Consider the following 16,578-nt stretch of genomic DNA (forward strand, 5'->3'; position numbering starts at 1 on the left):
CCCAGCTGCCCCACAAGTGCAATTAATAAGGGATCTTAATGAAAATTCCAAGAACTTTAGAGAGGAGAGAATACTATTGAATCATTTTAAGCTTGTAGATATCATTTGTGTAAAGAAAGGTTTTTTAAAGTTATATAACCTACTTCCTATTACATATTATTTATTATATTATATATCATATATATAACCTATTGAGTAAATAGTGTAGTTGAATGTAAAAGGTGTGAATATTTTACTGCTAGTAAGATCAAACAATTCTTCTTGTGTTTTTTTTTTGTTTTTTTTTGTTTTTTAATTTTAAACCCTTAACTTCTGTGTATTGACTTATAGGTGGAAGAATGGTAAGGGTAGGCAATGGGGTTCAAGTGACTTGCCCAGGGTCGCACAGCTGGGAAGTGTCTGAGGCCGGATTTGAACCCAGGACCTCCTGTCTCTAAGCCTGACTCTCAGTCCACTGAGCTACCCAGCTGCCCCTCTTCTTGTGTTTTGAAGCATTGAAGAACATCGATATTTTATTTTTGAAGTCAGTATCAAATTAAGTAGGTCAAATTATATCCAAGTAATCTCTGAGTTAAATAATTTGTACCAAAAAATTCAGAAGCAGAACCTTCCAAAGAGTCATTTGACAAGTAGAATTTTATACTTAGTATTTATCATGACATGACATGACTTATGGAAACTGTAATAATATCAGTAATGCACACAGCATCTGTATTCCTAGAAAATTTGCAAATATATAATCCTGATTTCATATTTAGAATCTGGGAATTTATTAATTTTAGCACAATAAAGATTTAAGTTATTACTAAAGAACAAATACATATTCTAATTTTGAAATTAAAAATCATCTAGAAATTGAGAAATTATGCATTTCTGTCCTAGCCATTTGATTAGTTTCAATTTAGTTTTATATATTTTCCTTGTTTCTAGTCTTTTTTAATGTGGCCAGCAGGTATTATTTTTACTGTTGCTATTCTTACATTTTGGCTAATCAGACTAAAAAGATGCTAAGACTAATGAATAAGACAGTTATACTAAACCATGTGTATTCACTTCATTTCCTCTTATTTGTTAAGCTATTACTACTAATTGCTATTACTTTCTCCTGTTATTACTGTCTCTAAGTTCCTCTGAAGGACATAAAGAACAAAGATAGCAGCTTTTACCAAAAGCAGGTTCTTTTGAAAAAAATATCACTTAAGTTGATGGTCTGGTTCACTTTTATCTCTGTTCTTTTTTGGCAGGGCGTGCTATTGTTTAGAGGACAATTTCTTTAACTTTGATTAAAAACTGAATATAGATTCTATCTTTTTCGCATGCAGAAGAACTTGGAAAAAATAATGGAGTTTTAGTCCATGTGGGAGGGCATTTCAAAGAATTCTGCCCCTGATTTTAACTTTTAATCCTGGCTTAATCACTTTAAGTGAAGAATTTGACCAAAACAGTTGTTTCACGTCTCAGAAATTTATTACAAGCTTCACAGCTCAGTAGCAGAGATTCCTTTAAGGTTTCCTTTCTGTTCTTTTTTTTTTTTTAAACCCTTAACTTCTGTGTATTGGCTCCTTGGTGGAAGAGTGGTAAGGGTGGGCAGTGGGGGTCAAGTGACCTGTCCAGGGTCACACAGCTGGGAAGTGTCTGAGGCCAGATTTGAACTCAGGACCTCCCGTCTCTAGGCCTGACTCTCAATCCACTGAGCTACCCAGCTGCCCCCACAATAGCTCGTTTACTTTAAGATACTTATTCTTTAAGATACTTATTTAGAAATTTATATACAACATATTTCTAACATACTGGATCATAAAGCTGGCTTATCCTTTTTAAAAATTTGAAAGTGTATATAAGTGTATATTTAGCCAATGGTTAAGATAATGTGACTAATTTCTATATTATACATATCTAAGTTTTTGGTTTTTTTTAAACCCTTACCTTCCATCTTGAAGTCAGTACTGTGTATTGGCTCCAAGGCAGAAGAGTGGTAAGGGTAGGCAATGGGGGTCAAGTGACTTGCCCAGGGTCACACAGCTGGGAAGTGTCTGAGGTCAGATTTGAACCTAGGACCAATATCTAAGTTTTTAATTGAGTTTTTTTGTTATGAAAGACTAATCCCTTGCAATAGCTAGTTTATGTAAGAATAATGTGTAATTTATAGACTTCTTTTTGGGTACTGAGGCCATTTGTATCAAATGAACAAATTCAAGCTTCCCTCAAAGGCAAATCATTTCTAGAGCTCATGAGAAAAACAGACACTTGACATACTTGGATAAGGTCCAGCAGATCTGCAGAAATTTTCTCCTCTGAGAAGTAATAGAAAACAGAAACCACCCAACTCTGATGGAGGCACATAACCACCGCTGTGGGCCTTTCTCTGTGACTGTTATAAAAAAAGGGTATCTTTATAATATTCTAGTTATACTAGTTATTAGTTATTATTAATATCAGGGAAGCTGTGCTTTGGATTCCCTTGATGGCTGGTGCAGGGACACCCGAGTCCTGTCACTCAGCTGGAGGTTATAATAACTGCCCCTTCTTGATAACAGCTCCCAGGCAGGATCCCTAAAGGTCAGTGGATGGGTGACCCTTTCAGGTCCCACCTGGGGTCGGAGTGATTATTAATATTGGGCTCTATTAGCCTCGGATAACGTTCATCTGACTGCGTTGCTCCCTCCCAAGAGTTGTGATAGAATAACTACTCAAGGAAGGTACTTAATAAACTTTATCTATTAATGTCAGTAAGGGAAAGGAATCATTAGGAACAGATTGGGGATAGGAGACCCTGTCACTAAAGGCTATGACAGTAATCCCTCAGGACTGTAGGCTGTTTCAGTAATGCTGGAGCTCTTGTTCTTCACCTCCTCTGGCTCAGCTTGGCCACGGCCAAACCAGAGTAAGCAATTTGTTTGGATGACACAAATATTGATGTCTCTCAGCTTCTTACTGCAAGTTGTTGTGCCAGTCCTATAGCCTTCAGGAAATGCCACCCTTACCACCCTCTGCTTCTTTTCCTACCCACTTACTGGATTCCCCACCCACCCACCCCGGGCCCGGGATACCTAAATATCTAGAGATGGTTTAGATGCCAAAATATCTAGGGATTCAGAGAGAATCAGAAGATCCACGGTCTGACCCACAGGTCAATCAATGTTCAAGATCAAATGTCCAAGGCAAGAGTGTAGGCCAAGGATTTCAGGCAGGGCTCAGCCAAGCCAAAGCCAAAGCCAAAGCAGACCCCAAAAGACAAAGGGGTCCTTGTCAGGGGGCTGCCAGGATATTTATATCCTTTCTGGCCAGCTGCCATTCCTCCTGTCCTCACGGTCTCTGGGAACATTCCAATGTCTCCAACTGTCTTCACCTGTCAATCAAGGTGAGACTCTCAGTTCCCAGAGTCTGATTATGACACTATGCACTTGGCTCACTAGAAAATATAAAGAAAAGGAGAGTAACTACAATATACCCTGATAAGACAAGACTTAACACAAAATAGGCCATGAAAAACATCACCTCTTATGGGATGGGGCTCAAAGTGGGGTCTTTAATGAGGAGTCAGAAAACAAGAGTCTTCTAAAAGAAAAGCTCCTGAGCATCCCCAGAACTTCTTCCTAAGGGATCTCAGAATCCTGAATCCTTTCCTTAATCCCTACAGAAAGAAATGTCCGGGCCATAATTCTGAGCTGAAGATCCAAACTTAATTGCAGTAAATGGAAGCTGGAGATGTCACCCCACCCAGCCTGTACTAAAAGTCCCATAGAGACGTACAGCAGGATGTTCTGTGGGTTTCTGACATAATTAGCAGGCCATTAACAGGCAGAAGGTTCAGAGGATGTTAAGAAACATGCAGTGTGTTTGGTAAGAAAGATTTGGAGCATTTGATACAAAGTCCCACGTTCAGTCCCAGGTTAAGAGAAGAGAATTTAATGAGTCCCCCAGAACTTTCCAACCACTTAGGTCACAGCAACCTTTCTGGGCCACGATGGTTTGAGGAGCTTCTTGTTGCCTAAATCCTCAAAGGATCAAACAGTACCTGAACATGCCCAGTTTGTTTTCATGGGATCTCCTCAGGCCAGCTCTAGACTCCCCATTCCCAGTGAGCCCAGCTCCTTCTGCTCGGCTCTCAGCTTCCCTAGAGAAGTACACAGACCTAAAGCTGTTATTCTTCCCACAGAAGTCTTCAATATCATTCATTGCTGTAATACTCTGATACACCAAACTGCATCCCTTTCAATACTATGGCCAGTATTCTATTATACTTGATATCTTATACACAATTGGTAGAATAGCCATGTTTAACTCTTAAAAATTGTCATTGCAGTTACTTATCTAAATGATTGTATGATCAACAATATAAAGGCAATAAAACAATTTTCCATATGTAGAAGATAAATTGTAAGAAGTCAAACAAAAATGGGTCAATAAAATTTTCTTGTAGCAGACAAGATTTTTGTCCAAACCTGAAGGAATCCAGTGTACTGAGGAGGCAGAGACTAGGGTGACAGTAGTGAAAGCTGGGGGAGGTAGGAGAGGAGTGCTGGAACCAGGTCAGGAGATGGAGAGTCTCATGTGAAGAACGAAAAAGAGCCCAGTGTCACTGGATTTTTAGAATAAGGAAGGGAGTAAGAGGAAAGAGAAGGATAGTAAGGGGGAAGGTCTTAGGGTGACCAGCCTTGTAGGTGACTGCCCAAATGGAATATCAAGCCCCAGGGTGGTGGAGATGCCTGGATAGAGTCTAGGCTGAAGAGAGCATTCTGGTGGCTTTGGCATTTCAGGTAATAGAGGGCAGGACTTGGGGTGTAGAGACAGTCAGGGTCCTGAGGTCCTGAACTTGGGTGTCACTGGAGGATATCCATGATCTCAGGACATCAGAGCTAAGGCAGGTAGGGCAGTGGGGACTACCAGGAACTGCCCAGAGTAGATAAGTTATAAACAAGAAGCTCTCTGCTCTCCTTGGAACTTCATTCTTCCATTTGAGCCCAGATTTCTCTGCTTTCCTTTGGGCCTGAATTCTTTCTGTCTCCTGGTTCTAAGTGTATCTGAATGAGGACCTTTCGCTGTCCCTGCTAGTGGTGGTGGCTGCCCTTTCCACTGGGCCACATCCTTCCTCTCTGAAGTGTTTGAATGTCCTTTAGCTATATCAAGAACAATTCTCCCTCCCAGACCTGGCCCCAGGTGTTGCTTCCTGCTTCTGCTACTGTTGTTGGAGGCCGAATTTTGTTATATGAGTGGGAATGCTGGTTCTGGACCAAAAAACCTGCGTCTCAGACATGTTCCTCCCGCGAGGTGATGGTGTCAATTGAAGGATATTCCATATAGTGTCACCATAAGGATGGACAAAGCCCTTTCTGGGGGTGGAATAGTCCCTGCATGGGTGTAGAGAAGAATGGAATGACCCTTGCAGAGTTTCAGGTTTCTAGATTGTATTGGGGATCTGGGGAATTGTGTCTTCCTATTTTTGGAAACTCAGCCTTTCCTCAGAATTCTTCCATTGGATGTCCCAGGGGCATTCCAGTCTGAACAATAGGGAATGGATCAGAAAGGGGTGAAATAGAAGTGTATTCAATACCAAGTTGTTAAGCGATTTGGGAGCAAAATTGTAGAGATGTAATTAAATATCAAACTTGCTGAGAGTAAAACTGAAAGCTCGAAGAGAGGATACTTGTGAACTCCAGCTGGCAGTAAACTCAGCTGCCAAGTAGCCCCAATAGTACTGCTAGACCACCATTGTTCACATTTTGTTTCATTAGTTCCCTTGATATTCTTGATCTTTTGTTCTTCCAGATGAACTTTGTTGTAATTTTTTCTAATTGTATAAAAGCATTTTTTGGTATTTTGATAGGTATGGCACTGAATTAGTAAATTAATTCAGGTAGGATTGTTATTTTTATTATATTAGCTCGTTCTACCCATTTTTCTTACTTTTAGATTTTGGAGAGTGTCAACTGACCACATTAAATGACCAGTCAATTAATAAATTATTTTAAATGAAGAAATTTTGCCTCTTGAGAATTTCAATCATTACAGTGTCATTATCTTTCTTTTGAATTAGCTTAATCACCAAAATATTATATTTTTAAAAGATAAAACATGCCTTCTTTTCCTCATTATACTTATTCTTCTTTCCATGTAACTAAATGTAAAAAGACTGAATATATTCCGGTAGTAAATGCCATTTCTCATAAAACAAAGACGATGTTTTGGCTATGGCACATCTACCCAGTTGTTCCCCTTAGTCTCAATTTTACAGGAGATGATGCTTCTTCACTTAGCTAGAGTCAAAGTCTGATCTCATATAAGGTCTATGGAATCCTCTTTATGCTTTTATCCAGCATTTCAGACTTTTTGGAAATTAAGTAGAGAATTCTTTTTCATTGTTTTCTAAAACCTCACTGATTACTGGCAATATTTTTCCCCTAGAATACACAGTACATGCTACCTTCTCAGAAACTCTTCAAAAAAATATTCTCACCATATCAACTCTGATATTTGTGATGAGGAGGAATTTCAGATCACCTTCTCTTTTTCTACTCCACAGAATTTCATACTTCACTCACTCTTCACGACATGATTCTTACTAAAGACACAAAGTGCCTTTGTCAATTTTCCATTGAACTCTGAATGACTGCTGTCCACTGGTGACTGACACCCTTCAGGGTTTGGATAAATCCCTTGTGTGCTTCTGTTTCCAACATGAGGGTTGTACTAGATGAATTCTGAGCTCTAAATCTTGTGATTTTGTGGATTTAGGGGTCAATAATATTCAAGGATGTGGCTGTGGATTTCACCCAGGAAGAGTGGTGCCTATTGGACCCTTCTCAGAAAGCGCTCTACCGGGAGGTCATGCTGGAGAATGTGCAGAATCTAGTCTCTGTGGGTAAGGACCATTTCCTGTGTTAATTCTGAATCTGCCTTTAAGAGAATGTCCTTATTCTAAGCCAAATATACAGGATTTTGAGCCTTTGTCAATGATTAATGTTATTAGGAAGAGAGAGTTTTAGCAAGAGAGATGAAGATTTGTAGAGGACCTGAGGAGGAAAGATTCTGGAATATTTGAAGATGGATTAACCTGGAACTCAGGAGCTGTTAGTCTCCCTCTGGAGATTGCTGACTGCATGTGAACCTTGGGAGTGGTTTCCAAGAACCAGGTGGATTTTCTTTTCCTGTCCTTGCTGCTGTGACCTGTGTTTCCTGGAAATATCCAGTGATCCTGAAGCTAGTCTGAATCAACATCCAACTAACTACACTATCAGTAAGCAAAGGTCTGGGTCCAGTTTTGATCTGGGACCTTCCCTTGGGTCCCTGTCTAATCTGCCACAGACCAATACCTCTAGTAACAATCAAGAGAGGTTTGGTTATTGTAGGGTAGCTAGAATAAGGTTCTGGGGTTTAGGTAAGTGAGGAGAGGGAGATTAGAGTAGACTATCAAATTTCTGAAGACCCTTCTCGTGAAGGTTTAGTTCTTGGGGATATTTAGCTAGTAAAATAGTGACAGAAATTCCCTTCCACCTCGAAACCTCTCTTTGATAATAAATTACACCATCCACTGACTCTACACAGACACTGAGTGGTCTGTGTGCTGGACCTAGACCAGGCTCTGACCTGGTCAGAGTTTACTGCTGGCCCTTCAACCCCTAGTGTGAAACCCTGATACTGGCCCAAAGTAATCCATTGATATTCCATCTAATCCCATCTCCCCTAATACAGTTTGGTGAAGCCAGGTAGTGTTGAACCTTTTAAAATCAAGGTTTTGGATTCAGACTTACTGTGGGTCCAAGTTGTCAGTTGTGTCCTGCAGGAAGGTATGAAGCCTGTTGGGAGTAGGTTTGGTGAAGCCAGGTGGGAGGGGCCACTAGCTCAGTATTTTAGCAGGCTGACAGTGCAGTTCTGAGGCTGTGCTGCTGGAGGATCTGTCTATCAAGTTAGGTGGCTAGTGGAATTTTGGGAGCAGTTTTTTTTTTCTCTGAGACACTTTGAAACATCACAGTGGCTGGAAGTTTTACTGAGCTGCTGTACTTTACAGTACTGTTTCCAGGGTATTCCTGCTATATAGCCAGTATGGGTGCATGGATGTTAGAAGCTGCATATGCCAACTTACTCTTGGTACCATACTTTCTCCTGGTGGTCATCCCATGTTAATGTTATGAAATTTTGGGGTGGCATGCCATTACACTGGTCATGCAAATCACTCTAAAGGTATGTTTCTGTATACCTATAGGATTGGTTATTTTTGAATGTCTTTACAAATTCAACTGGATTACACTGACTGTGGTTTATAAGTTCAAAGCTATTATTTGTATCATGTTTAGAGACCCTGAATTAAAGCAAATGGTTTTATTGGATAGAATGGAACAATGTTATCGTGGTGGTGTTAAACATAGTAATGTTAATGGAAGTGGTCAGCAAGCTGAGGGGGGTGCTGAAACATCCCAACATCCCTCTAGGCTTGATAGGGAAACTGAAGCATTGAATAACAAGATTAGTTCATTATTTCCTTTGCTCAATTTGGCCCATTTAACACCAGATGTAGGTGTTGTGCATGTAAGAATACACAAGTAGTTTTCATCAGCTGATTTAGATAAGATAAACAGAGAATACCTCTTTTTTTCTATGAAAGCCACTAGAGTTATTGAGGAATTTAAGCATGGTATTAAATGTTTTGATCCTGATTTTTGCTGATTTTTCTTTATTAGTGGAAGAATTGCATACTAGAATGGAAAGAGAGCAATTCATTGAGGAGACACATAAAAATCCTGCTTTAACCCTGTTACTTTGCAAGAACTTTAATTGAATTCAGTAGAAAACTACGCATTTTTGAGCCAAGCTAGGGAATCCATTTTGGAGGCTATGAAAACCCATTCAAAAAGAGGTGACACCTGATCTAAATTTGAAAAGATAAGACAGGAAACTGGAGAGTCACCTGCAACATTTTTAGACAAGTTAATGGATTCAGCCAAAATTCAAATGGGACTGAATGTGTTATCTGAGGAAACTATTGCCCATATCAGGAGCTAATTTGTCAGGAATTCATGCAGTGTGGTAAAAAAATGTCTTTAAAACAAATTGCCCTGATTGGGAGAGCTTGGGTTTGGAAGATGTAAAAAGGAAAGCTTGCTATATCTACCAGGCAGATAAAGATAAACATTCTGATGAAAAGGATGGGGGTAATAGTAGATCTAAAAAAGCAATTTCAGGAAGCCAATAGGAAAATTAAGGACAGTGAAATTAAAGAAATTAAGGCAGTAGCTGCTTTGAGATCAGTGTAGTCTAAAACACAGTTTGTGCCTAGACAGCAAAGGTGAAAGACTCCAAGGTGTTTCTTATGCAACCAATTGGGACATTTTGTTAGAGATTATCAGTTTAGGGGGCAATTCTCTAGACAATTGAATAGGAATAATGTGTTTAATAATGGCTGTAAACAAAATTCATTTGGATGGCAAAATAATAATAATGTGAATAGATATTCCCCATACCAAGGACGGGGTAACTCCAATGGTTGCAATAATTCTTGTTGTTAAGGAATGCAAGCTCCAGGCTTGACAACTATGCAGGATTGGAAAAATCAGGAGAAAGACCTAAATTTAGTCAGACAGTTGGATCTGGTTGCCAGAAGGAGAATCAGAACAAAGGGTACGTGTTCATTATGAAGGTGTAGCCAGAGTTCTCCAGTAGTGGGTAAATCAATTAGAAATGAGTTTTTATGATTACATATATTGGATGTGATAGGGATAATGTAAATGAATCAGTGAACAATCTAATTAAAACAAAAGGAAATGTAATTAATGTTAGTGAATGTGGGGAACAAGAACATCTTGATGTAATAATGTCTGAGATTTCTGTGGATTGTGTAATTGTAGATAATAGTGGAGAATGTGAAATGAATACAGAAAATATGATTGCATGTGTCAACAATGGAACTAATTCAGAAGCTAATGGGACCAATGAGAGTAGTGTTAAATCTGGGGAATGTGATACAGATGTAAAATCCTGGGAAAGTCATGCTGTTCACGCAACTGTGAGTTTGGATGGACAGGAAGGGAAAGGAAGGAATTGAGGGAATGAGACCAATAGTAGAATTCCTAATCCAATCATAATTCCTTGCTTCTCAGAATTTAATACTCCTATTCTTCCTATTAAAAAGCCAAAGTTGGACAAGAATGGCAGACCTGTGTATCTTTTTTTTTTTTTAAGCCCTTATACTTCAGTGTATTGTCTCATAGGTGGAAGATTGGTAAGGGTGGGCAATGGGGGTCAAGTGACTTGCCCAGGGTCACACAGCTGGGAAGTGGCTGAGGCCGGGTTTGAACCTAGGACCTCCTGTCTCTAGGCCTGACTCTCACTCCACTGAGCTACCCAGCTGCCCCCTGTGTATCATTTTATTCAAGATTTGCAGGCTGGCCCCCATTCCCCTCAAGTCGGGCTGAAGCGGTGCAGTGCCTTGAGCCTGGGCCCGCTCCGCCATGCCCCCCAAGAAACAGGCTCCGGCTGGGGGCAACAAGAAGGCGGAACAGAAAAAGAAGGAGAAAATCATTGAGGACAAAACTTTTGGTTTGAAGAATAAGAAAGGGGCAAAGCAACAGAAGTTCATCAAGGCTGTGACTCATCAAGTTAAATTTGGTCAACAGAATCCACGACAGGCTGCACAAAATGAAGGTGATAAGAAATTAAAGAAAGATGACAAGAAGAAAGAACTTCAGGAGTTAAATGAACTATTCAAACCTGTAGTTGCTGCTCAGAAAATAAGTAAAGGTGCAGATCCCAAATCTGTAGTATGTGCATTCTTTAAGCAAGGGCAGTGTACTAAAGGAGATAAATGTAAGTTCTCCCATGATTTGTCTCTAGAAAGAAAATGTGAAAAACGAAGTGTTTATATAGATGCACGAGATGAAGAACTTGAAAAGGATACCATGGATAATTGGGATGAGAAAAAGCTGGAAGAAGTAGTGAACAAGAAGCATGGTGAGGCGGAAAAGAAAAAACCAAAAACTCAAATAGTGTGCAAGCACTTTCTTGATGCTATTGAAAACAACAAATATGGCTGGTTTTGGGTTTGCCCCGGAGGTGGTGATAATTGTATGTACCGTCATGCTCTTCCTCCTGGTTTTGTATTAAAAAAAGATAAGAAGAAAGAAGAAAAAGAAGATGAAATTTCATTAGAAGATCTAATAGAAAGAGAGCGTTCTGCTTTAGGACCAAATGTTACCAAAATCACTTTAGAGTCTTTTCTTGCATGGAAGAAAAGGAAAAGACAAGAAAAGATTGATAAACTTGAGCAAGATATGGAAAGAAGAAAAGCAGACTTTAAGGCAGGAAAAGCACTAGTGATCAGTGGCCGAGAAGTTTTTGAATTTCGTCCTGAACTGGTTGATGATGATGATGAAGAAGCAGATGATACTCGATATACTCAAGGAACTGGTGGTGATGAGGTTGAAGATCTAATAAGAGTAAATGATATAGATTTGAGCCAATATATCCCAAAGGATGTGGATGAGACTGGTATTACTGTGGCTAGTCTTGAAAGATTCAGTACATATACTTCAGTAGAGAAGGACGATAATAAATTGAGTGAAGCTTCAGGAGGTGGGGCAGAAAATGGAGAACAAAGTGATTTGGAAGAAAATAATGAAGAACAGGAAAATGGAGTGATTGGTGCTGTTCCTGTTGATGAAAACCTTTTTACTGGAGAGGATTTGGATGAACTTGAAGAAGAATTAAACACACTTGATTTAGAGGAATGACAGCAAGCAAGTCAGATGAAAAAATTGTCAGCTCAGCATAAATTGAAATTGACTACATTAATTTTTTTTCTCCTGTCTAGAATTCTTAAACAAGATGTTTATGGTTTCTCACACTGATTTCAGGAGGCACCCCCTCCTCAAATCCCTCTTCCCCTCCCCCCAAAAAAGGAGTATTCACCCTTATCACCTCTATTCTGACCTTGACTACACCTCTATAGTAAGTTCAGAGTAGGTCATAAGTAATCTGAAATATAATGGTCATTACAGAAAAGATTTTGTAAATAATTGAAGTAGGAAGTATAAATGCTTTTTTCCAACTTGTGAGTTTTATTGGGCATGTGTTATTACCAAGTACAACATACATATTGAAAATATCCCTCATTTAAGCTGCATCTTTTTAATGAGTGGTTTGATTTACTTTGTATTTATATATTAAAAAAAAAAGACTGCCTAAAATAAGAGCACTGTACTTCATAAATAGACAACTTATGCAGATTCAGTGTTACATTTCTTTGGATAATTAATCAGATGGACATTAAAGATGCAAGTTCTTTAAACTGACAGCATCATCTGGAATGCCCTCTGTAAGCCGGTTTAAATTTTCCCTCTGCCTTTTTGCCAACAAAGTTGTAAATAAAGACCATCAAACGTTAAAAAAAAAAAAAAAAAAAAAAAAAAAAAAAAAAAGATTTGCAGGCTGTCAATGATTATGTTATTAAAACTCATCCAGTTGTACCAAGTCCCATGGCTATAATTTCTTCCATTCCAAGCCAGGCAAGATATTTCACTGTGGTAGACTTATGCTCAGCTTTCTTCTCTATTCTCTTTTATGAAGATTCTCAAAAGATCTTTGCTTATACTTGGGAGAAGACACAGGGAATGTGGACTTGTTTGCCTCAAGGGTTCACGTACTCCCACTCCCAAAGTCAATTTTCACAAATTTTAGAGATTTTAAGACTATAAAACATTCAAGGAGAGCAAATTGGTGCATTTTTGTGGATGATATTCTCCTTGCATTTCCCAAATGTTAAAGTGTGCCTTAGAGATAGCAGAGTTCTTTTGTTGGAATTGTAAGTGTGGGCATAAGATCTGCAAGGCAAAATTACAGTGGGTTTTGCCTACAGTGCAATATCTAGCTTGTGTTATCATAGTGTCTTGGTCTCTGCCCAGGGTTCTCCTAGTGCCTGCTTTTCATTTAAAAAAAAAAAAAAAAAAGCTTTGAATCATGTTTTGGTAAGGTAGGACTTTCTTTTCTTGCCCCCAAAGTTGTGTCCCCTCTGTTCTGGTTAGTTTCAGGTAAAAACTTAAACCATTGTTACAGATTTCTCTTCCTGAAGCTAATCGCAGAAGTCATCTAGTCCAACCTGTAATTAGGCCTGAATTTTGTGTCCAAAATCTCTATTTATACCAGACAGTTTTTCCTTGAAGATGGGTATTGTAGGGAAACTGCTATATGCCAAGGCAGCCTCTTCCACTTTGGGCTGGGTCTGGTTTTTAGAAAGAAAGGCAAAGCCAAGAAGGTAGCCTAGCAGAAGCAAAAGGTGGGCCTGCCCTGAGAATGTCAAAGCAACCTTAAAATGTGCTTTTCAATGACTAGAGTCACGGAACAGTATAAAACTAAAGCTCCTCATTTTGCTTAGTCTAGCAAGTTTTTCTGTATTCCTACTTCAATCTTCCCTCAAATTCAAGACCAAATGATAAAATGGAAAGCAAGGGAAAAAGCATTTCAAAATACTTGCTCATTGCCCTCTACTGGGTAAATGAGTTCATAGTTATCATTAATTTCACATCATCCCTAGGAGTTTGAGTCTTATTGTCCTCAATTCATAGTTGAGGTAAACTGAGGTGAAATAATTTACCCAGGGCCACCCACATATCATCTCTTCGAGAATGGATTAAATTTCTTTTTCTGACTCCAGATTTTGATCTCTTAACCCTTGGCTAGCAGCTTCCTTTAATTTGTAAATAATGGAGGTTGTATAATATGTTTATCCTATTACAAGAGATAAATAAAGATGGAATTTTCTAATTGCAAATGTTTTCCATGATCTCTGACCTCCTTCAAATGTCTTCAAAGTGAATACAACAGAAGCCATTCTGTAATCCTTACTTGCCTGCCTCCTTTTTTTAAAGGGGATCATATTTTTTATTTTTTTCTCCATCTCCCTTCTTTCTTATGCCCAGGGCTTCCAGTTCCTAGAGAAAAATTTATCTCCTATTTTCACCAAGGAGAACCACCATGGCTGCCAGAGCAAAAAGGCCCAAGGAACTCCTGCCTAGGTGAGTGAGTTGAAAGCAGATGTAAACAGGCTGTTATCCCAAAAGACTTTTATCTGTTGTGGTGAAGGTGTGCTAGATTTGGAAACTGACAGACGAACACTGAATCATGCTGTTCATTTCCTGAGAGATTAATGATAGACTCAATATAGGGCTTGAGATGTAATATATGGTAAATTGTTAAATAAGATGAATATTTAGTATGTCTGCACTAAATGGCAAAAAATCTTTGCCTCTATAGAGAAAAGAAAACTTCTATTCCACTTTGAAAATCACTACATGAGTATTAAAAAGGGTGAAATTGTTTCTCTGCTTAGCATACAAAATTTACCATGGTAGACCATGTGATAGTGTATCCATAATAATGAGAACAGAATATCTGGAAGGTTACCTGACATTCCCAAAATTATAAGAATAATGGAGGTGTGACTTTTTAGGAACAATAGTAGAAAGGGCAATGGAGAAAATTTGTGCAATATTGTGGACAAAGCATTCTCATGCTTAGGGTTTTGAGTTGTAGTCTAGGTGCAAGGAAGTTGTTCAGCCCATTCCTCCTTTCTTTATTCATGACACGAGTTGCAAAGTATGAAGAGAATCTTGGGGCTGCCTGTGTCACAGGTCCATTATAATTGTATGAGAAAGTCTTTCTAAAATCATCCATCTTGCAGATATGGCCAAATGGTCTATCCAAAGAGTAGTTTTGCTTGTTTCGTTTTGAAAACTCCTTTTTGCCTGGAGAAATACAATAGAAATCAGTTTACTTTCTGCCATCAGATGAACAAACATATTGCTCCGTGTGTGTGTGTGTGTCCTCTTTTCTTCTGTGTTCATATCATTATCTGTTTTCTTTAGAGGCAGAGACTAATTTTGAAGTGACTGAGTTGTCTGCAAAGGTGAGCCTTTTTGTGGAAGGATCTGGCCCCCAAGGATGCATGAATGAGGATCCTCATGACTTCTGTTCAAGAGAAATCTGTGACTCTACTATTAAGTTGAATAAAAATCCAAAGAGTAACTGTGAATTTGATGAAACTGCAGAGAAATTTAGCCAAAATTCAGTCCTAACTCATGATATTAAATTGACCTCAGGAAATGACTATTGTCAGGATAGGAAATATAGGAAATGCTTTCGTGAAGAAGTAGGACTTGTTCAGTCACATGAGAAATCTGAAATGCCCATGTATCAAGGTAACGCTGGAGGAATGGTCTTTGGCTGCACTTCAGACCACAGACAGCCAAAAAATAAACGTGTTGAGATGGTTTCTGTGAGAGATAAAGGTAGGAGACCTTTCCATCAGAACTCTGAGCTTGCTGCACATCAGAGAATCCACTCTAGAGAGAAATCTTATGAATGTAAACAATGTGGAAAGGCTTTTAGAAAGAAGGTATATCTTGCTAAGCATCAGAGAATCCACACTGGAGAGAAATCTCATCAATGTAAACAATGTGGAAAGGCTTTCAGAGAGAGAGGCAATCTTGTTACACATCAGAGAATCCACACTGGAGAAAAACCTTATGAATGTAAATACTGTGGAAAGGCTTTTAGAGAGAAGAAAGTTCTTGCTAAGCATGAGAACATCCACACTGGACATAAAAGTTTTAAATGCAAACAGTGTGAAAAGACTTTCTCTCAGAGGAACAATCTTGTTGCACATCAGAGCATCCACAGTGGTGAGAAACCTTATGAATGTAAACAGTGTGGAAAGGCTTTCATAAAGAAGGAACATCTTGCTGTACATCAGAGCATCCACACTGGAGAGAAACCTTATGAATGTAAACAGTGTGGAAAGGCTTTCACACAGAAGGGCAATCTTGCTACACATCAGAGAATCCACACTGGAGAGAAACCGTATGAATGTAAACACTGTGGAAAGACTTTCACATGGAGCGTCTCTCTTGCTGCACATCAGAGCATCCACACTGGAGAGAAACCTTATGAATGTAAACAATGTGGAAAGACTTTCACACTGAAGTGCTCTCTTGCTGCACATCAGAGAATCCACTCTGGAGAGAAACCTTATGATTGTAAACAGTGTGGAAAGGCCTTCACAGCAAGTGGCTCTCTTGCTAAACATCAGAGAATCCACACTGGAGAGAAACCTTATAAATGTAAACAGTGTGGAAAGGCTTTCATACAGAGGAGCAATCTTACCAGACATCAGACAATTCACACTGGAGAGAAACCTTATCAGTCTAAACACTGTGGAACCGTTTTTACACAGAGGGCCTCTCTTGCTGAACATCAGCGAATCCTCATTGGAGAGAAACCTCATGAATGTAAACAGTATGGAAAGACTTTCATAGAGAGGGACCATCTTGCCAGTAATCAGAGCATCCACACTGGAGAGAAACTTTTATTGTATAGGATAACATCTTGCTTTATTCTCCAGAATGCATCAGTTAGTATTAGTAATCTTTGATTGGCAACTTCTATAGAAAATTAGTGAAAGTTCGGTGTCCTTCAGAAGGGAGATACTAATTTCTTGTCATGAAAGTAGAGAAATTCCCCCCTCCCCAGCAGCTTTTTATATATATATATATTAATATACACCTTCAATTTATTCTTTTTTAATGTGTCCAA

General features: G+C 38.9%; 2 protein-coding genes across 2 annotated transcripts in view; both read left to right on the top strand.

Annotated features, from left to right (window-relative positions):
* Positions 1-16,578, top strand: part of LOC123230511 (zinc finger protein 345-like) — a 78,063-nt gene that overhangs the window by 10,496 nt on the left and 50,989 nt on the right. Inside the window, exons 4-7 of the mRNA XM_044656649.1 lie at positions 6,736-6,862; positions 13,908-14,003; positions 14,853-15,262; positions 15,341-16,281. Coding sequence (XP_044512584.1) covers positions 6,736-6,862; positions 13,908-14,003; positions 14,853-15,262; positions 15,341-16,281 — 1,574 coding nt within the window. The remainder of the gene's footprint in view (positions 1-6,735; positions 6,863-13,907; positions 14,004-14,852; positions 15,263-15,340; positions 16,282-16,578) is intronic.
* Positions 10,281-12,961, top strand: LOC123246118 (zinc finger CCCH domain-containing protein 15). Its single transcript, XM_044675061.1, has one exon. The coding sequence runs from the start codon at positions 10,446-10,448 to the stop codon at positions 11,721-11,723; it is 1,278 nt and encodes a 425-aa protein (XP_044530996.1). The 5' UTR covers positions 10,281-10,445; the 3' UTR covers positions 11,724-12,961.

This window comes from Gracilinanus agilis, chromosome 1, assembly GCF_016433145.1.
Source record: "Gracilinanus agilis isolate LMUSP501 chromosome 1, AgileGrace, whole genome shotgun sequence".
NCBI lineage: Eukaryota > Metazoa > Chordata > Mammalia > Didelphimorphia > Didelphidae > Gracilinanus > Gracilinanus agilis.